This window comes from Apis cerana, linkage group LG5, assembly GCF_029169275.1.
Source record: "Apis cerana isolate GH-2021 linkage group LG5, AcerK_1.0, whole genome shotgun sequence".
Classification (NCBI taxonomy): Eukaryota; Metazoa; Arthropoda; class Insecta; order Hymenoptera; family Apidae; genus Apis; species Apis cerana.
In genome coordinates this window covers 1,764,605-1,786,201 of record NC_083856.1, presented here as the reverse complement: position 1 = coordinate 1,786,201, position 21,597 = coordinate 1,764,605, and the positions used below count along the sequence as shown (strand labels likewise).

General features: G+C 33.3%; 1 protein-coding gene across 5 annotated transcripts in view; it reads left to right on the top strand.

Moving 5' to 3' along the window:
• LOC108001419 (follistatin-A) overlaps window positions 1–21,597 on the top strand; it is a 72,858-nt gene that overhangs the window by 36,546 nt on the left and 14,715 nt on the right. For 4 of the 5 annotated variants that reach the window (XR_009829907.1, XR_003698487.2, XR_003698486.2 and 1 more), the window contains exon 5: window positions 19,931–20,227. Coding sequence is in view for 2 of the 5 variants with exons in the window: in XM_028668417.2 (XP_028524218.1) it covers window positions 19,931–20,227 (297 nt within the window). In the remaining 3 variants the exon portion in view is untranslated. Of the gene's footprint in view, window positions 1–5,756; window positions 6,508–19,930; window positions 20,228–21,597 lie in introns of those variants that run through there. The other variant, XM_028668418.2, reaches the window with a different exon arrangement.

Below are 21,597 nucleotides of genomic sequence, written 5' to 3'. Positions count from 1 at the left end.
CCTTCTTCCAGGGATAACAGATCCTGACCGTGTACGTGTATTCCACGAATCGCTTTGTACTTCCTTCGAGCTCGTTCTCATTGTCTTTATCCAATGTCAGCTGCTTTTTCTCTTGCCAGTAATTGATTTCGTTATTGTTGGCCTCACTGATAATTGATTTGAAAGTGTATTTAAAAGGAGGGGGGGGGGGAGGGAATCGAAGGAATGTTTCGTCTTGTTCTATATTTTGTTCAAATTTAGACGAAAGTGTTGATTCATTCGAAAAAAATGCCGCTAAATATTTTTCTGCTAAAATTTGATTCGGTAACATGCTAATGGGTCTGAGAATTGTGCAAATAAAGGGAGCTTTCGCGTTTCGATGGAGTCAAAGATCTTTTTTAACAGAATAAGGCCTTTGTCCACATATGTATTCTTCATAAATTATCAACGTCCAATAATCGGTCCATTATACGAGATATAATTAACATTAATACCTGCTACCACTTTCAAGCAGTCAGTGTGTACAAGACAGCCGATATTCTGAAAAAAATGCTTGAAAAGAATGCTTGAAAGCCAAGAAAATGTTCCATATATCATCACATCTCAAAAAACAACGTATCTAACCTAATTTCTGTCCATAAAAGACAAAAAATATATCATAAAACGCATTCAAAATATCTTGAAAAATGATAAATCGTAACGAGAGATTGAAGCAGTAGCGAAGATGTGCAATTAATATAAACATATTTTGACCAAATTCGTCGCTATCGTGATGCTTGAAACGAACATGATTGATGTATAGATGGCGTGCATAAACGCGTGTCGCAGGAGGCACACGATTTTTCCCCGATTTTGCTTCTCGACTCGAGTGTCCAACATTACACGGATTCAAGAAGAAAAGAAGAGAAAGAAGTATAAAAGTTAAAAAAAGAGGAAAAAAGAAGAGGAAGAAGAAACATCGAGAGGCAATCGCAAGATCGTTCCAGAAAGTTCATCGACCGAGACGCGATCTGCCTGGCTGCGAGAGAGAACAAAAAATTATAAAAAGAGGGAATACAGACAGTTGGAGCAAGAAAGAAAGATAAAGAAGAGGGAAAAGGAAGAGTAGAGAGAAGAGGGGCGGGAGGGACAGGGAAAAGAAGGGGAAAGTATCGTTTTCTGCGTATTTCTTCGAACAAGTCGTAATAAAGCCTGTAACTTTGGACATAAGATCATCAATTGCAACTTTGGCAATCTTTTTTTTCTCAACATGGTATCACCATCCCTTTAGAAACCTCACGCGATCCGTTCCAATCGTTTCTCCGGCTAATTGTCTTGGATCTGTCTCAAAGAGACTTCTGTCACAAAAACAAATGCGATATTCACTGTGCCGTTTCATCGAATAATTATCACTATTTTGGGAAAGATATAATTTGCTTCACGATTTTCAAAAAATTCGAGAAATCTATCCATAGAAGAATATATATATTTAATAGATTTGTGATACAAAGATTTATCAAGAATCTTCTAATTCGTAATTTTAATAATAGATCGATGATATTTTGTGACAGAAATTCTATTTGTATTCAAAATTAAATTAAATTTATCGTCTTATCGTGAGACAAGAACTTCGTTTAACGTCTCTACGGAATTATCTTAAAAAAATGAAGGATAAAATAACAATCGAGACGAGTGAATTCAAGGAAATATTTTCATATTCTTTCATCGTATCCATTTTCTCGCAATCTCGCAAAGGGATCTTCACTCGAATGATCGTTCTTTCGATTAGCAACGTCGTTTGCCGGCAGCACGCGTACGATGTGTTACAATAATGTATAAACATTGAATCAAAAACTCGTTAAGAGAATCAGCGCGAGGAAGGGATGAGCGCATGTAACGAGTGTATAACTCGAGGCCGTTGGAGGATAATCCGCAGTTTCATCGTTGATTTACGACGCTTGGAATGCCGAGGACGCGTCAGCGGCGTCTTTCCTGTAATATTATCTCTTTACAATGGAAGATCGGAATATTCTCACCAGTATGCTTTTTCGATCCGACGATCGCGCGAGAAAAAAATTGTATCATCGAGTTTGAAGAATAAGTTCATTAGTAAAAAATCATTTCAGTTTTTAGAATCGTCTACAAGAATCGCATCTTTTTATCGAATATTTTATTTTTCGATTCGCGTGTCGGTTTGATAATTTGTAGAAGAAAATTGGAAAAAATTATTTGGAAAATTATGATATTTCATTCGAATTTTCAGTATTCACTATTTACTTAGAATTTTTAAATTTTTAAATTGCAGAAAGTTTATTTTAGATAATAATTACATTCTATTCTGACAATTTGTTGAATTAGTCTTAGTCTTAAATATCAGATATTATTGAAATTTCTAAAATAAATTTATAATAATATATTCTTATTATTCAATCGTCATTTATTTTAAACTTGACAGAGAAAATTAAAAATTCTAGAAATAATCCATTCAATCCCAATAAAATCGAATACGAAAAATAACTTCAATATCTAAGTATAATTTAAAAAAATAACAATAATAATTCATTCAATTTACAATATTTTAAAGAATTCTACTTCAATCGATTTATCAAATACTGTTCAATTTCCATAACACATCAAACTTGCTCAACAATTTCTAGAATAACCAAAATCCTCGGCCTCGGTAATATTCAACCTTCGTCCACGTCTCCTCCCAAGATTCCGACACGAAACTCATCGAACGGAACCCCACCAAACATTCCCTCTTCGGAGGAATTGCCGCGCAAATTCACTCGAAAGAGACACGGTATTCCCTTCCACGGCTGTTGTTCATCAAATCGAAGAGGCGTAAAAACTGTTGCATCCAACAGGCCTCTTCTTCCGGTTCAAGCTAATTATACCCCGGCTTCCGGTGTTGGGCCCGGTCGCACGTTAGTCCTTTCGCCGGAGGAAGCGGCGTGTACGCGAGAGTAATAGCCACGCGTGCATAGTTCATCGTGATATAATGGAAGAACCGTAGAAGGAAGCGTCTGCAGAAAAATGAGAAATGAGGAGGAGGAGGAGGAGGAGGAGGAAGAAGACGAAAGAAAAAGAAAAGAAAAGAAAAGAAAAAGAAAAAGAAAAGAAGGAGAAGAGGAAGAAAAAGGAGGAGCGCAAGAAATCGAAGGTAGACGGCGCGGTTATCGCGCGGGAAAGGGTTGACACGCGTGCACGTGCACGTGAGCGCGCGCGTAGAGGCGCGCGGACGTGTGTAAGGGCGTGTCCTTGTGGCGTCCTTGCCCTCCGGTCGTTCACCGTACTCACGCACGCACGCACGCACGCACGCACGTACGCACGCACGCACGCATGCATGCATGCGGCCGGAGCGCGCCCACGCAACGCGCGTGCATGTTTGGAAGCCGGGACACGCGGTCTTTTACGTTTACGACACTTACTGGTCCCTTCCACGCTGCTCCTTCGACTAAAAATAACTGGCGACTCGAGGAATTCGGCGTGCATCGATCAGCGTTCGCCGCTGGCCCACGAAAATCTAATAGAATTTTATTGCCACGACCTTGGCGCCACCATTATTGTATCCGAAAATTTATCGCGGGGAGAAATTGTTTGGGATAATGATCGTGTTGCAAACGGATTTCGAGGATTCTAAGGGAGATTGATAACGTTGTTGCTAGTGTAAAATGGGACGTTAAATGGTCGAGATGTTAAGTCTCGAGCAAGATTGAAATGATGCGTGGGATTTGTGGGAATTATCGAGAGTGTTGAAATGTGGGACGAACGTTTTATGAATAGTTTTTTTTTTTTTTTTACGTAATAACCGAGAAATTTTATCTTATGATAAAAATCTGTGTAGATATATGAATTTTAATGGCGTTGAAAAATGGTTTTTTTATGGATAAGTTATTGGTTTTGGTAGAGCCTTTTTTTTTGAAATCGATGAGAAATCCTATTTTTATGTAAAAATGTAGAATCTTTTATTACATTATTAACGGTGATATAGAATGGGACGATTTTGTGAATAATTTGTTTTCCAACAATCTTTTTTGGATAATCGATGAGAAGTTCTGTATATCTGTGAACACATAAAATATATTTCGAATTATAAATGTAGCTATAGAATAGAACGATCTTATAAATAACTTGTAGTTTTCGTAGAATATTTTTTTTTAATCTACATGAATAAAAGTAAGAAAATATTTGTAATTTTTTATTTCTGAATTTTAGTTGTTATTTATTTTAATCAACATTTTTTTTTACTTTAATAATATTTAAATAATAAATAACAAAAACTTAATTTTTAATAATAATTGTAATATTTAATACATGATATCTAATATTTCATTTTGAATACGATTGATAATTATTATTTCAATTTTGCAAAAGAATTAAAACACAATTTATTTATTTTTCAAAAATAATCACTTAGACATACCTAATAGATTTGTTCTTCGAGCAACAGGATTACGAACGAGAATTTTTTATCTATTTTTATAAAATTCAAATGGTGAAATGATTTTTTTTCCATCGAGAGATCGAAATCGTAATATTCTACGAACTCGTGTAATTCTGTGAATAAGCGGAACTACACGAAAAGTTTAATCCGTTATGACGCAAGATAATTTTTTTTTTTTTTGCTAGAAAACGTCATGACTAACATTTTAGAATGACTAATCTTACCGTGGGTGTAAGAAAGTAGAGATATAAAAAACAAACGCATTTCGAATCGAAAGTTTCGAATTATTTTTAAAGCAGTAATTCTTAGAAGATCGAGAAACTCTTTTCAATCGTGTTATTTGTATTCGATCTCACTTTGGTGATTTAAATCGATTGCATAACGATTTTAAAGAACTGGACGATTATTTATTTACGTCTTACGCGTGAAATGATATTTTTAAAATTGTGCGAAAAGCTTAAACTTATACTGTAAACTTATACAAGTGTACAAATCTTTTTCTAATCTCCAAGCATATAATATGAACTTTTTATAAAAATGACATTATATTAAATTCGTTAAAATCTTCAACGATTATAATAATTTTAACTCATAAAATATAATTCGATTTAATTAAATGCAATCCTTTTATAGTTTTAGAAATATCATTGATTTTAAATTAAAAACTTTATTATTATTTCAAAGGATTTCAAATTTATTCATAATCTTTTAAATTATTAAACTAATCATTTTGACGAATATTTTGTTATTATTAATAAAAATGTAAAAGAGAACGATCGATAGAAAAATACATTCGTATTATCGAAAACCAAACCAGTTTTCATTTCAGAACTTTTTATGAAGATTTATTTTTACATTAAAAATAAACTAGACGAGAATTTACATAACTTTTAATAATAATCTTCTAATATATTAATAAATCGCGTCTGCGTGAAATCAGAAAATCTTCAAGGTTATATAAATCAATCTAAATTATTACGAAAATCTACATAAATCCTTGCATCAATCTATCCTCAAATAAACAGGGCATATTCTCTCACAGCTTGGAATACACATTGCGTCAAAATGAAATCGACAAATTGGAACGAAGAAGCATCGGATAGAACCACTTGGAATAATATTAAAATAGTCGGAGAAACTCCAGACCGGTGTTCGCATTTTCGAGATTCTCGGGATAATGAAAGGTTAACCAGCGTAGAAGAGGGATGCGTGGATAAGAAGAAGAGAAAGAGGAAGAAGAAGTTTCGCCATTATGCAAAACTAGATAGCTTCTAAAATAACAAACTTCGTTTCTGGACTTATTTTCATTCCAATTCCCCGATAATTCGCGCTCTCTCTTTCAAATTTTCAGAGAGTCGGTCGCAGATCCGGCGTTGCCGCGATGGAACGTTACGACCATCTAAATCGGGAACTCGCGAAACAACAAACTATTCCCATCCCGATTTGAAGACCGAAATTTTATACTTGCGACCAACCGACGAATCGCATCGAGCCTCCCCGAGCTCCGGGAGGCCAAAACGATGCAGAAGGTGAAAAAGAACTACAAGAACAAGAAGAAGAAGAAGAAGAGGAAGAAAACGAAGAGGTACAAGAAGAAGCTTTAGCGAAGAGCTTTAACCACGATGAAAAGAAATCGCCTTTTATTTTCTGGCGCCTTCTCCATAATCTTTTTCAAAATTCATGTATCAGTTCCGGTTAAGGAGAGACAATATCTTTAAGATAAATTCTCTAATAGGATCAGTCAAGTATTTTAACACAGAATTCGAAATTTTTATTTTATCTGATTCGATGATGTAATAAATAATATTATTATGAATAGTATTTACATTGTAAAAGCGGGTTTCGAACGAATGTTTTGATATTTGGAAGAACCAGATCTAGAAAATTCCTATAAAAAGTCAAATGCAATATAGTTTTCGTATTATTTCAATATATAAATCATTCGTTACTGAATTTCGTGTAAAGAATTACATATATATTTTAAAGAAATCCCATTCTATGTATATTTCTTTCGAGTTTAATATTACAAATGGAAAGTATTTCACAATATTCATACTTACACAAAATTTCTCGATTAAAAGTATTAATACAAAAAATCTAAATTTACCTCTTTTATCAGTTCAAATCTACCTAAAATTATTATCATTTCTTTAGTTCCACTCGTCGAGATTCGAATATACCAGCGACTTGACTACACAGTAACTTGAACTTCATCTTTTATTTCTGGAAAATGACATCTATGGTTAATGGGCAAGATCAAATCCACGATTTTATCGTGGATTGTACGGGCACAGAATGGAACAGTTTGCTCGTTTCGCGATTCTATCAGGTTTTAAAACCTTTTTTCTTTTTCCTCCTCCTACATCTTCTCTTCTTGCTGCTATTGTTGGTGCTGCTCTTCCTATTTCTCCTCGATGCCCGATGAGACTCACCTCTCTACTTCAGGGGAACAGGTGGGTCGCACGAGGTCAGACGTTTACTCGTCTGAGAAGAAGGCAGAGAGGAGACCGGTAGATGCAAAGAAGGTTGAGTACCTCGCACGAAGAAGGCCTCGTGGCACGACTTTGCACGAGGTATGCCATACGTACCGTCTTTTTCGACTGGTCGACGCCGCGAGAGGGAGAGAGATAGGATAAAGGAAGAAGGAAAGAGAGAGAAAGAGAAAAAGAGAGAGAGAGAGAGGACGACGGACAGGGAGTAGGATACACGAAAAGAAAGAGAACATCGACGATCAGGAGAGTCAGAAGGGAGTCCTGTATATGCGAGAAAAAAGGAGAAAGAGAGATATAGGAGACGGTTAGACGGGGAGAAACAAGAAGATGAAGGAGAGGAGAAAAGAAACGAAGCCGATGGAAAAGACGGAACACGCGAATGAGAGAGAAGCGTTTTATCCAAGATTTCGCGAGCAAAGAACAATTTTGGAAAGTGGCGTTCGATGTGCGACTCCTCTTGTAGTTTAATTCCGAGATACGAAAAGATACTCAGAGATGCATCGATATTTTGAAATTGTCTGAAATTTTTCCTGTGACATAGTATAAGATAATAATAATATGCTCCTACCAGAAATTTAATTTAATGATCAAAGTTAACGATCCATAAAAGAAATCAGGGGATGATTCTTCAATTTACTTGAATTCTAACAATTACTAAAGAAGTATTAAAGAAAACAAATTGGACAAAAGATTAAAAGCACGATCCAATCAAACACACGACCGAATATCATCGAGATAAAATAAAACTAACGACAGACAGCAAGTGAACGTACATCGACTCTATAATAATAAATATTCTTACAGAAATCGTGAGCCAAAATTACGATTCTTTAAATATTCCCCCCTCCCAATATCATCGGGGATCTGACAAGAAGAAATTCTGACGCCAAAGCGTCTTCATATCTCGGAGAGAATCGCGCGTATCTCCCTCTAATCCTTCTCTATCGCTCGTACATAGCGGAGCGAGCACGGGCCCGGGCCGGTTCCCTTCGAATTTCAACCGAGGTCCCGCTAAAAAGACGAGGCCCGGTGACACGAGAGCGGCAGGGGCCCTTTTCGAAAGTCGATGTTTTTCTCTCGTGGTCTCGGCAAGGACCACGAGAGGCGCGCTGCTCAACCTTTCCTTGTCAGTAACACCAAGTGCACGGTGCGGCGTGGTGTCTGGTCAACGGCGAGCGGCGTGGCGTCCGTGCCAAGCTCTTCTTTTTTCGCCGGGCTTGTGCAAGATCCGCCCTCTCTGTTCCTCCACAACCGATCTCTCCACCCGTTTTATCCACCAGCCGAATCCGATCCTCTTCCTCCCTCTCTCGTACCGGTCTTCCTCCCCTCTCTCCCCTCCCCTCTCACTCTCCGTCTCTCTTTCTCTCGTTTCCCCTGCACCAAGCAAGTTCGTTCCAAGTTACTCGCAACCATATCAACGTCCGCGCGTCTGCGTCTCGACATCGACATTCACCGGCGCATGTCTCCGCTCGAATACTCGCTTCTTGAGGCCGCGAGTCGAGCATCCTCCTCTTTGCCCACGCGCGCATTCTACCCTGCACTCGCTCGCTCGCTCGCTCTGGCCCCCTTGCCGCGCCCTTTCTCCTCGACCTTCCATTTCGTGGCCGTTCGTCCTCGCGGTACGCTGCTCAATACTGTAAACAACCGGCGAAAAGAACCTTTGCCCGTATGCAAACCGTGCACCGTCCGCCCGTGACTGCGTTTTACATATCGCCGTGGTGACGGGCCGATGCGAGCTGCATTCGACCACGTACCACGCGAAATCCACCGGATCCCCGACCAGACGAGACCAGGAGAGCTCAGAAACTGTTTGCCGTTACTGAAATATTCCGATGGGATAACTGTATATACAGAGGAGGAAAACATCTAGTATTGGGAATAATAGGGAGGAGGTATGAAAAGTTAAAAGGAACTCGGGAAAACAAATGGAATATCCTTTTGATCATTTATGAGTTTATTATTGATTGTATTTTTATTTGGTTGTTAGATCTTGTTCTTTTTCTGATAAATATCTGGTAAATGGTTCAGAAGGTGAAATATCATTATACGATGATGGAGTATTTGAATTGTTTCCGAGTGTAAAGCTTCGTCTTCTTTTGAAGCAAATATTCTGACATTTTGCAAGTATTTTAGGTCACTTCGACGAGCATCGAGGATAAATGATCTTGTAAAATTGTAGTTTGTACGATACAATGGTACAATAGATCACGAAAGTATTCGAACTTTATCTTGTGACTCGAAAATCTTGAACTTTAATGGAAGTTTATACGTGGCATAATGAACTATACATATAAAAATTATACGTTTACAATGGAATGATTTACAATTTTGTTTCGTTTCGTTTTACTATCATAAAATGATATTTTAAAAATATCTTATTCACTTTCTATTTGTCCTTTGTTTTAAAAAAGAATTCCTCCTATTTTTTCTATCAATGAAATTTTTATTTTTATCTTCGTAATACTATTTATAATAACGTGAATTTTTAATCCACTTCCATAATCCGTAATTTTTTGTTATTTCAAGAATTTTTCCAAAAGAAACAAAGATACAGGATTTTTCTCAGGCATTTCAACATATTTTTTTAATATTCGCCTATTTTATTTAATGTTCATAAAAATCTTTCAATATAAATAAAACTGAAAAAAGAAATAATTATCTTTCTTTGAGTTTAATAAATCCATCAAGGATTTCAAAAGATAAAATTCCTTCGGTTTTACGATCGGCCATTAAAATCGTACATTTAATTAGAAACAAAAATCGTCCATAAATTATCGAAAGATGGTAAGCGAAATCAACGCATCTTCTTTATTATAACGAAAGACAGAATAATCGTCAAACGAGGCACATGTAAAAATAAATCATTTCGAACCAAATACTCTAGAACATTATGTTTTCACACAAAATTCCATCGTCCTGTTCAACAACTAAAATACGAAAGAATCACCACTTGAAGGTATCCTAAAAACCACCGATGACTCGTCTCATCTCATCGATTTTTCTCTTTCTCTCTTCCCATTTCGATGGAATTCTGAAATTTTAACGCTCGCCACGATGGGATCCCGATGAAGCGTAAAAACTTTCCTCCGGATCGTGGAGGCACGAGGAAGAGAAGAATCTGGAAAGGAGAAAGAGGAGGAAGAGAATACGAAAAAGGAAAAAAGAAGAAGGAGGAAAAGAAAAAGAAGAAGAAAGGAGAGAAAATACGACGAGAGAGGCGGAGATAGGCCGCGAGAGGAAGAAGAGGCGGGTACACACGGAGAACAAGGAAGTAAATAAGTAAATAAACCAGCTGGCTTAGCGAGAAGGTGTCGCGATGCAAATAATCGTCTTTCTCGAGGATCCAAGGCGCGAAAGTGCACGTGTCTGTAAATATGCATACGGTAATATGCGCGAGCTTTTCCCAGTCTCTCTCTTTTCTTCCTTTCCACCCCTTGCCCCGACGGTCCGGATTCTTTGATATTCTCGGATCTCTCATACACGCGGTGCCATCTTCTCAACGAAGCACAAGCGTTAAGTAATTTGCTTATTTCTTTTTGCTCGCCGCTAATAGCTCCTCCATACATTGCCACGGTTTTCTCGCGTTTCGACTTATCAGACCTTTTTGACTGGGTTCCGCTAGAACATTGTGATAGAGATTATGCGTGTGTGTGTGGTTTACAGGACGATTGTCGTGTATGGGATGAAAGGAGATCGAATCATCGTTTTGCACGGTGATTTTTGGGCAATGATCTATTGGATATTTTGATTTCGTTACGCGTTTGTTTTACAAATGATTCTGTGAAATTTAATCAATAGATTTCGTATACGTAAAATTATTTTTACGAAATAGTATGAGTGGTATGATTGAAATTAAAATTGCATTAAATTTCACGTATTAAAAAACAATAAGGCAATTTGCTAATAGAATCTGAAGGATATATAATAATAATTAATTAAATATCATAAAAATGAGCATGTATACAAATATAAATTTAATAAAAATTGTTTCAACTCGGATTTTGACGAGCTAGATTCATCATTGGTAGTTTGAAAGATCGAAAATCCGAGTCCGAATAATCGCATACAGCGAAACTAAGCCTGAAAAACAAGATTGGAATTCTTGAAATTCTCGAGAATCTTGTCATTCTCGAATCGTGAAATACTTTCGGAAACCCGACCTGTCTTGAGCATCGGCTTCTCGATATTTTTGGGTTCTTCTGGTAGTTACACCTCATATTATTACAATCGTGTAAGTGTATTTTTCGTTTTCTTATTTTTAATAACTTAATAATATTCTATATATATATATATTTTATACATATTAAAGAATAGTACATCAAGATGACACTAACATAACCTTTATTTGTAATCATGAGATCAATTGAGGAAGAGTTAATTCAAAATTGATTTCTAAGAATATAACGAAAAATATTAACATTTACATGTTAAAGATAAGAATTCTCTAAACCAATCGAGGTTTAAAATTTTTGCAATACATTTTGTAATTGTTTTGAAATGATTTCATACGTGACATTTTTAATAATTTATTACTTATTTCAAAAAATGAATGTTTATTAAATATATTATAAATATAATAACAATAATCAATTTTTCCAAGAATTGCATTTCTCATTATTTATAAATATCGATCCTTATAGAATATTTTAGTAGATACTTATATGAAAACAAACATATTTGGATGTTTAAATATTATTTAATATATATATAAAATAAAATTTTAGTACATGTAATTTTCGCGACACTTTTAAACAGATCACGACACATCAATCGTAAAACACTTAACTCTTGGCAAAAAGAAAGATTCCATTGCACGAAATATAATTCTATTTCACGGATCTTTCTTAAAGATTCATCGAGTCATCCTTAAAAAAATCCATCATCTATCATTCGGCCTTAAAATCTGCTCGAACGTGTCAATTTTACAATTCATGATTATTGTTACACAAATGCGGTTGACGAAAAGTAAATATAAAATTATAACGAACAAAGGAGAGCGATCTTATCCCTGATCGTTAATTACAAGACTAAAAACTGGTTTCTGCTGACGTGTCCATTTAATGCCCTTGCTAATTAATTATATCGGATCCCTAAGAGCGAACAAACCACGGATCTGAGCAACGGTTCTATCCGTTGCCTTTGTTACGACTGGCAGAACGAGTTCCGAAAAGAATATGCTTTCAGCATCAACAATATCCTATCTCTTCGTTCTCCGTTTCTCTTTAGAATCATCAATAATCGCTTTTCGTTAATTAATTGACGTACGTGTCTCTGCGAATTGCAGAAAAATGCACGAAATCGATCGTCCTTGGTTGCTATATCTCTCTATAATTACGTGATCAGGTTATCAATATGAAAACCTGCGAACGTATATAGAAAGTGTTACAAGAGTGGAATATTGATGAATGAGAAGATAAAAAAGTAGATTTGTACGAAACGGTAGCCGTTTCTCTTATCAAGACTGCAAGAATGTAATTACCTGTCTAATATATTCAATATCTTTTACCTAGAAGAGATCTAATTACCACTTATCAGGGTATCAATCGTTGACTATATTTTCCATTTGGTATTATTTATGTACTATAGAAAAGATTTAATTACCATTTATTATTTGAAACATTGATCATTTGATTATATATATTATTATATTCCCTATTCATTATTTTTTGCTCTTATTATTTCTAAAATCTTTTTGTCAAATCTAGTTTCAATATTTTCCTTTTGATATATCTATTCGTCCAAATCTTAAATGATCGTTATAAATAATTTTTTTTTACAACAATTTACATATTCCATTCATTTAATTTGAAAGTAACATTTGTTCAATCTCAATAAACGAGAGAATGAAATATTTAAATTATTGTGCGATTATTGTAAAAAATTATTAATAATAATTTAAGATTTGGAAGATTGAAATTAAAGAAAGGAAAAGAAAATTTTAATAATAATAATAACACTTGCAAGACGAAAGAGATCACTCGATAGCAAAGATTTAAAATCTCGGCCATTTTTTTCGTTGGGATATTTAGCGGAATGCGATTTTAACCCTCGGCCAAGTGCACTGTTTTAAATCATGTAAACAGCTGCGTGGGCGTGCGAAATATACCATCGTAAATTGCGTTTAATTTATGGAGAAAAACAAATAAATTTCGCTGAAAGAATTTGTTCGGTACGCAGTTATTACATGCACTTTGACTTAACCGCCTATTAAACGGTTCATTCATCTGCTGTCCGCTTCTCATTTCTCCGTTTCCCCTTCGTTTCTTTTTTCCTTTCCCATTCACTTCGCCTCTTTATCGTCGCGATTAACATTACCACGATCCCATGCTATTTTTAGTTTACCGAGAAAGCACCAAGCCAAGAAACATTAAGGAAATCCGGATTAACATCGTTATTGTAATTCAAATAACATTGATGCATTTTTAGTATGCCGGGGGAACTCGTGTAACGGTTAATAAACAAGATGATTGTAAGATAATTTTTAAATAACGAAATTTTATGGATTTCTAAATTATCATAATGGTAAAATATATATGAAAATTTTTCGAATGCAAATTATTTTGTGCAAATTTTTACATGTACACAATTTATAATTTTCAGATGAAAATTGGAATGTTAGATAATTCATTTTGATAGATACTAGATAGATAGCTTTGGCACTAACTAATTGAATTAATTTGAATTAATTTGAAGAATTTGTTTAATATTTTTTTCATCCTCGCTTTTTTGTTTGTCAGTTCAGAATCGACAATATTAAAAAGAGAAACTGATTTTTTTGTTCTTAAAATTTTAATGATTTATTTTATCGTAAATAATAAAAGATTTTACTAAAATCTTCTTTATATCTATATTTTGTTTAATGGATCTTTGTATATTATTGGATTATAATATGTATTTTTTTATACAAAATGTTTTAAAAAGTACTGTTCACATTAGGAATATTTTAAATTTAAATATCTTTTTAATGATATTTAATGTACATTTATTTCTATATATATATATCTTGCCAAATGACAAATAATTATATATATACAAATTATATTATTTCATTATTTGTTTAAAAAAAACAAAAAACACTATATTTGAAATCTATCTTTTTTACCTTTTTTATCTTTTCTATTTTTAAAAAATAATTGGAATTGAAAAATTAAGTAATTAAAATTATAATAACGTTATTCTCAAATAATAATTTTAAAAAAATATGTTTATTCCATCGTTTCTAATTTATTAATCGATTTATTTAAAATTATAATTATATCGTTTGTAATAAATCATTTTATCTTACAATTACATTAAAATGATATCGATATACTCTATTAGCAGTAACTCTTGTTTTGGCTTGTTTCAAGATTACTAATTAATCGTTTATCGTCAATTATTTTACACTTTCACGTTTTATTCGCTTTCGAACGATATTTCGTGAAACAAATAAATGTATAAATAAGACAATATTATGCTTGGAAGACGAAGTATAATTCTTTTTTAACGAGCACGTGCCTCACAAACATATGCCCATTCGCGGGCCATAATGTTTATACGTATACGTAATGGTTGGCTGCGTGCATTCCTTCTTGCGTTGACCCTCGTCACACATATGAATCATAAATCATAACCACGTTATATCGCGGATTTGCAAACAGCCTCGTATTCGTCGAAGACGTCGTTGGTCCCTTACAAATTTACAGCTCTATTGAGACGTTCCGGGTAACATATTGCCATATTTTCTTAGACACAACGGTTCAATATGATATATTTGACGAGTAAAGGACATATATCGTGCATATTGAAAGAGAATCTCGATTACAACTAAACAGTTACGAATAATTTATCGAAATTACATCGACTTATCTATTAATATTTAGAAATTTATTGTTTACTCGATATTTTTATTGAACTGATTGTTCTATTATTAAATTTGTAAATTCACAATTAAAGATCCTACGACTTGATAAATTTATTTTCAGGTTTTCTAATTTTATTAATTTAAAATAGAAATCTAGAATTTTTTAAAAATATATGAAGTAGATAAAATGAATCTAGAAATGAACATACGTTACACGTTGTTAATATAATTGTAGGATTCGATTCTAAAAGTTAAATCAAGTTACACACATATATCGTTTATTCGGAATTTTTACATATCAATTTTATTTTGTTTGGCTCTTAAAATTGATCCTCTAAAAGTATCCTAATAAATATATTAACACTTTGTTACATAGTTACAACGAGACTGGTAAAAATATAAAATAAATCCATTTGATCTATCAATTTCCGGAGAAGTTTAGAATTCGTGGAAACGAGAGAGAAATGCAATCATCATTATAAATAGTGTATAATAATCTAGAATAAGCCTAGATAAACTTTTCTTTCGCTTATTTTTCCGCGGCGGAAATACAATTGTTGTTATGTACATAGTGAATGATTTAAATGTCAAATGCAACGAGTCATTGCGATTTACCGTATCGTTTGATACGTAATGACTAAGAAACTGAACATAATGTTATGCAATGTCTTATGTACGAGGGTCATTGGTCATTCAACCTGGTGTATAGCATTGACACAATGTAGGTGCTGATTATAGTACGGAAACGTGTATGGAACCGACACGATTACCTTGATATCTCTTTACTAAATGACAAGTGAAATGTAGTGTTTGATTTAAGAAGTGTATCTATCCATTCATCGATAATATTATTTATGATACTTTGTGATCTACTTCGTGGAATTGTCATCTTATGAAATTTTTATCGATGCGATGATAAATTTCTTTTTTTTTTCTTGTTTTAAAAAATTTTAAATACTCATGTTATGTCGACATAATCACACACATAATTGAGAGAAATAATAAAATATTTAACTTAAGGAAATCTCTAATGAAGCAATATTTTGGTGGAAAAGTCTGGTGACATCCTCTTTTTTGGAAAAAGATATTAATATAATTTTTCTAAGGAATTTTCGAATTAATACCAATGAGAATAATAGTTATTCCTAATACAAGTATAAAGATATTATTTTATATTTGTATAAGTACGATATAATTTATAACAATATTATCGTCTCTGAGTAAGAATTATAACTTTTAGTTTTTAGAAATAATAGAAAGAATCGAAATAAATAAATTGTACTCGTAATAAATAAAATAGTTTAATACTGATCAAAAGAAATAAAACATCGTATATGTCAATATATTATCAAAATCATCATAAAAATAGAAAAAAATAAAATTACATACGTCAGAATAATATGACGTAATATAACAAGAATTGAGAAGATAATATGGTATAAAATGAAAAATCTGCTAAGTGCACGATAAATCATAACACTCGAGCGATTAATCACCAATCGCATAAACACGATTGCACGATGTTGATATATATTGAGCTAAAAAAAAAAAAGAAAAATAAAATAAAATAATAATACAATAACGGATCAATCTCATTAGAATTTTTACAGAAACTTCTTCATTCAGAATGATCATTATCGATACATCCCCCATACACGCGTTCTCATATATTTTTTTAATAAAGGCGCAGCTCCGTATTCTCATTAGTATAATGTTCGTTGTGCTACAATTTGCGTAATGTGTCTTAATAAATTCAATTGCTCCCGCTAAACAGATGTCTCTCAATGTACAACAATGTAACATTAACCAGCATGTAACAGGCAATGAGATCCAGCGGATCGTGCAGACTTTCATATAAAAGTACTCGCACGTAGCCTAAGCATCGTGTCTAACAACATGGATCGCATTACGTGGAGCGTGAATCACTTAATATTAATCTAGTACAGCCACGTGGTACGGCCAACACAGACTACTACTACACAAGCAAGTGATACGATGATTGCTCCGATCGTGGCTTGCACGTGCACTAGGAACCCTAGACCAGACAAAGAATGTTACGTCCGCCATTTTGTACGTCAGACGTCCGGCAGACAACAAATATCTCATACGATGCCCGGGAATAATTGATATTCAACCGTGGCCCGTGACAGATCAATATATGGCATCGTGTTATGGACTTGGACCATCTGTGTTATTGGACTTGTAAATAGCGATTAAACGTACTCCTCTGGAATTAAATTGTATCGTGAATTTAATCGAAAAGGGATTTTTGCTATTTTTTCTTTTTTTTTTTTCTTTTTTTTTGATATATTCATAAATTTATTGAAGATCTTATTGAAATGAGAGGAGGGGAAATTTTTGAAGGGAAAAAATAATAGGAAAGTATCGTTTGAAAGAAATTAACGTTATTGAAAGAATTGATCGATTGTAATATTTTAAATTAAGAAGTAAAAAAATTGGAATTAATTATATAGAAATTCTCTTGATATTTTTTGATCTACGAAAGATTTATGAAAAAAATAAAAATAATTTCTTCATCTAAATATAAAATTGACAAAGAATAAAAATTATTAATATAAACTATACTCCCCCCTACTTTCAAGATCGAAATTTTTATGATGAAATTATTTCGTGCTTCAATAGCATCCTACTACCTATTCGAAAATATAAAAAAGTTAAAAATTCAAAAGTTTAAAAAAAATTCTAGGACAATTTATATAGCTGATCCGCCGGTCATTATTTATTCGAAGGTGGACGGTCGATGCACGAATTGCGTAACGTTTCATCGGGTCGCGTACGCGTTGACGACTGGCAGGATGAAAAATGAGCAATACATTACACGATCCCCCCGTGAGAAGTGGGCCATTGACCCAAGTAGGTGTAACGACATATTATTGCAGTAATCGTGTCTGCGAACGAGTCACCGCACGAATCTACCGAGTGGACGAAGATAGAGCGCGTCTAATTCGACGATTGAACCTGTCTCTCGTTTCTGCCTCGTCAGAGCAGCCTTCTACTACTAGCCAGTTCCTTTCAGTGCCATACATACAGTTATTATGTAACGTGCACGTTCCCCGATGATGTCTCGCGTTCGCGAAAATCAATCCACATCCGTGATTTTAGCTGCCACTCGATCTTCCGCGATGAGGAAGGTCAATCAGTATGAGTTCTCAAGGTCTTGGTACAGGGAATGGCCGTGAACTTCTCATTTCTCAAACGATTCTCGAGTTTTTGGTCCTTCAAAAGGTGATCTAATTGTTACTTTTTTTTTTTTTAAGGAGGATTTGTATTAGGTGAACGATTATATAGGGATATTGATTATAAAAATTATTAAAATATTTATCAATAAATCGTTTGTGATGTGAAATTATATAAGTAGAAATAGAATTTGATCGAAATAAGAATGGACAAATTGGAAAGATATGAGAAACGAAAAATATGAAATTCTTTAAAACGGGGAAAAGAAACTGATTTATTAGATATAGAAGTACGTGATAATATTAATATTTTGCTTGGAATATTAAACTTTAAATCATGCCAACTTTATTGAACGATAAATATAAGTATGTGGAAAATATTTTATGCTTATAAAATGAAATTTTTAAGTGGAATTATACCTGTTTCTAGAGACAGACATAGAGGAAAAGATTCAAAGATTCTTCTTGAAGAATAAAAAAAATAATCAACATAATAATATAGCACCATATTCCGTTCTTTTCTACATCTTATTGCTAATAACCATACTATTGATGTAACGGCTACCTTAAAGTAAAAAGAAGAATACTCTCGGTCTAAAACCGGATATGTAGTCATTTTATGAAAGGCTAGAGACACGTCTAGAAGAGATATGCCTATATTTGATGATGAAATTTTATTTAAAAAAATAAAATAAACATATACATACATATATATGTGTGTGTATATATTATCGAACACTGATACCGTACATAGAAAAGAATCATTATTGCTGGTAATTTTTATTAGAATTCTATTTTCGAAATTACGAACTTGCAATTTGATATCTCGATGTGATGATATTTTATGTATTTTTCATCGATTTAAAATTGTTTTTTCTCAAAATCATAATTTTTGTATTATCGTAAGAACTGTACGATGTTTTTTTAAAACATGTTCCAATTCTCTCTTCAACGATAGAAAAAATTCAGTAATCATAATCAAACTAAAATAATTTATCAATTTAACGAACTTGTAATGATTATTTAAAAAGCAACAGCAAAAAGAAGACGATTATTTAATTGGATATAATTCCATTATAACTTTTTTTACAGGAAAAAGAAGATTCGAATGACATCATCCTCCAACGAGACGAAAAAGCAGAAACAGTTATACAAACAAAAACGAATCTCTAACATGACTTAATCCCCCACTAACGGCTTGCAAAATACACATCCCCGGGCTCATAAGCATACATCGCATATCTATAATCTCATCTTGTCTGAAAAATTGTGAAACACCGAAAGATGTACCGTTTTATTCGCTAAAATAAACTCAAGTGTCAAACATATCGATCTTAATCAGATGGATTAAAAATATTTATGTAAATTCATATCATAAAAGATTTTTTTCGTCGATAATTTGAAAAATTGAAAATTGTCTTTTAAATAATTTAAACGACAAGTTTAATTTTTGATATTATTGAAACTTTCGCACAATTAAAATTTTTATACTCGCGTAAAGATCTGTAATTTACTTACATAATCATGATTTCCTTCTTTTCACGTGGAAATTTTATTTTATTAAAATAATTCTTTCAATGTCTCCCGATTTTACAATGATTATATATATTTTCTTCTTGACAAAAATTTTATAAAAATATTATTGAAAATTATCATTAACATTAACACTACGTTAAAAATTCGCGTTTAACACAATTTTTGACACAAGAAGTTCCTTTTGCTTCAAATTTCTTCTCTATTAAAAAAGAAAAAAAAAGAGAAAATAAATTTCTCTTATACAAGAATATACAAGAATTGTTCATAAACATCCTGATTTACTAATTTTCCATAAAAAATATGACACTTTTTTCACCAAACGATAATTAATTTCCCCATCCAAATTTCCATAAAACTTGTTACATGATCGTTCAAATCGTCTAAATCAATAAATAAATCAATAAAATAATTTCCAAAAAGATTCGAGCTGATCACTCTCTTCTTTCTTCCTTTGCAGAGAACGCAGACTGTACCACGATTCGTTGTCGCGAGGGGCAGACGTGTCTGTCGGAGATGAAGTCGGGCCGGCCACGTTGCGTGACCTGCACCTATCGTTGTCCCCGGAAGCGGGAGCGCGTCCGGAACCGGACACACCGTGATCGAGACCCATCGGCGACCATGTTGTGCGCCACCAACAATATCACCTATCCAAGCTGGTGTCACATCGTCAAGGACGCCTGCGTTACCGGCTTCGTCCTCGAGACGCGACACGCCGGCCCCTGCAACGCCTACGACACCTCTCCTCTCTATATCGGTAAGTCCTCGACACGCGATTACGTAGATAACACGCGTTTACTGGTCAATGAATACTGTTGTTCCAGCCGTAGTCTATTGAAATTATCTCTGTATTCGAGTAGTCTTGCTCGACGCTGAACGCGTATTCGAATATGCTCGATCGATTTGCACTATCCTCTTTCCTGTTTTTTCCTGACTTTTACATTATTATCTCTCTTTGCTTTTCTCTTTTCTCCTCGTTTGAGAATTATTAATGAAATCGATCGAAGTGAAATTATTATGGTATAATTATAAAAATTATTTGCATAACATATTTATTGCAATATTTAAATTAATTAAGGCTAATTAATTATAAAAATCTGATATAAATATGATCTGAAGATGAAATTTAGATCAGGAGAGAAGTACGAAAGTAAGATGTATATGTAAGTAAATATTTTTTATAATTAAATGTTGCAATAAATAATAATAAATTTGTTATCATATGAGAAATATTTACGAAACTTAATACGTTTGTTATTATTTTAATTTTTTAAAATTCCTAATTATATTAATTACTTAATTAAAAAAATATATACATATTATGTATATATTATGTATATATATCAATATAACATTGAACAATCAAGAAAAATTTACCATTTATATGTTTTTAAAAAATTGGAATGTTTCTACGTAATTGAAATGATCGATTCAATTTTAGAAAATTTTAGATTTTTTTAAAAAGTTACTTTTGAATTTGAAATCTGAATTGGGATATTATACTTATAAAAGTATACGTTCATTCTATCTGAGAAAACATAACGAATATAATCATTGAATAAGAGAAAATGAGAAAAATCATCAAACAATCAACAAAATTAAAAAATATCTTCCAATCAATAATCTACAAACGTTTGTGCATTTATGAAAAATCTTCAAGAAAAATATATCTACCAAACAAATATATAAAAAACATTCAACGTAAAGTACCATTTCTATGATAAAACAAAACCTTTATCTCGATCCTATTTCTTTAACACCTTAACTGTCAGCCACGAGTACACTCCCAGTAACTGCGCGTAATTGATGTTGTCAGCCAACAATATAATCGTGTTTGTAAAAATATAAATTTACATAAACATTCGCAGTTCACAAATCAGAGCGGCGCAAAAAGAATAAATCGACGAAAGAGGAATAGAATAAAACGGATAAAGCAAAAAGTAAAAAGATATAAGAAGAGGAGAAGGAACGATTAAAGAAAAAAAAAAAAAGAATGCTAAAAGAGCGTCAACACGTTTTTCATCGAGAGGGAACGAAACTCTTCTCGGCGTGCATAGACAGTAACAGCTTGGCGGTCGACACTTCCATTCCGATTTCATTTCGTATTTAGCGAGGGATCGCCGATGT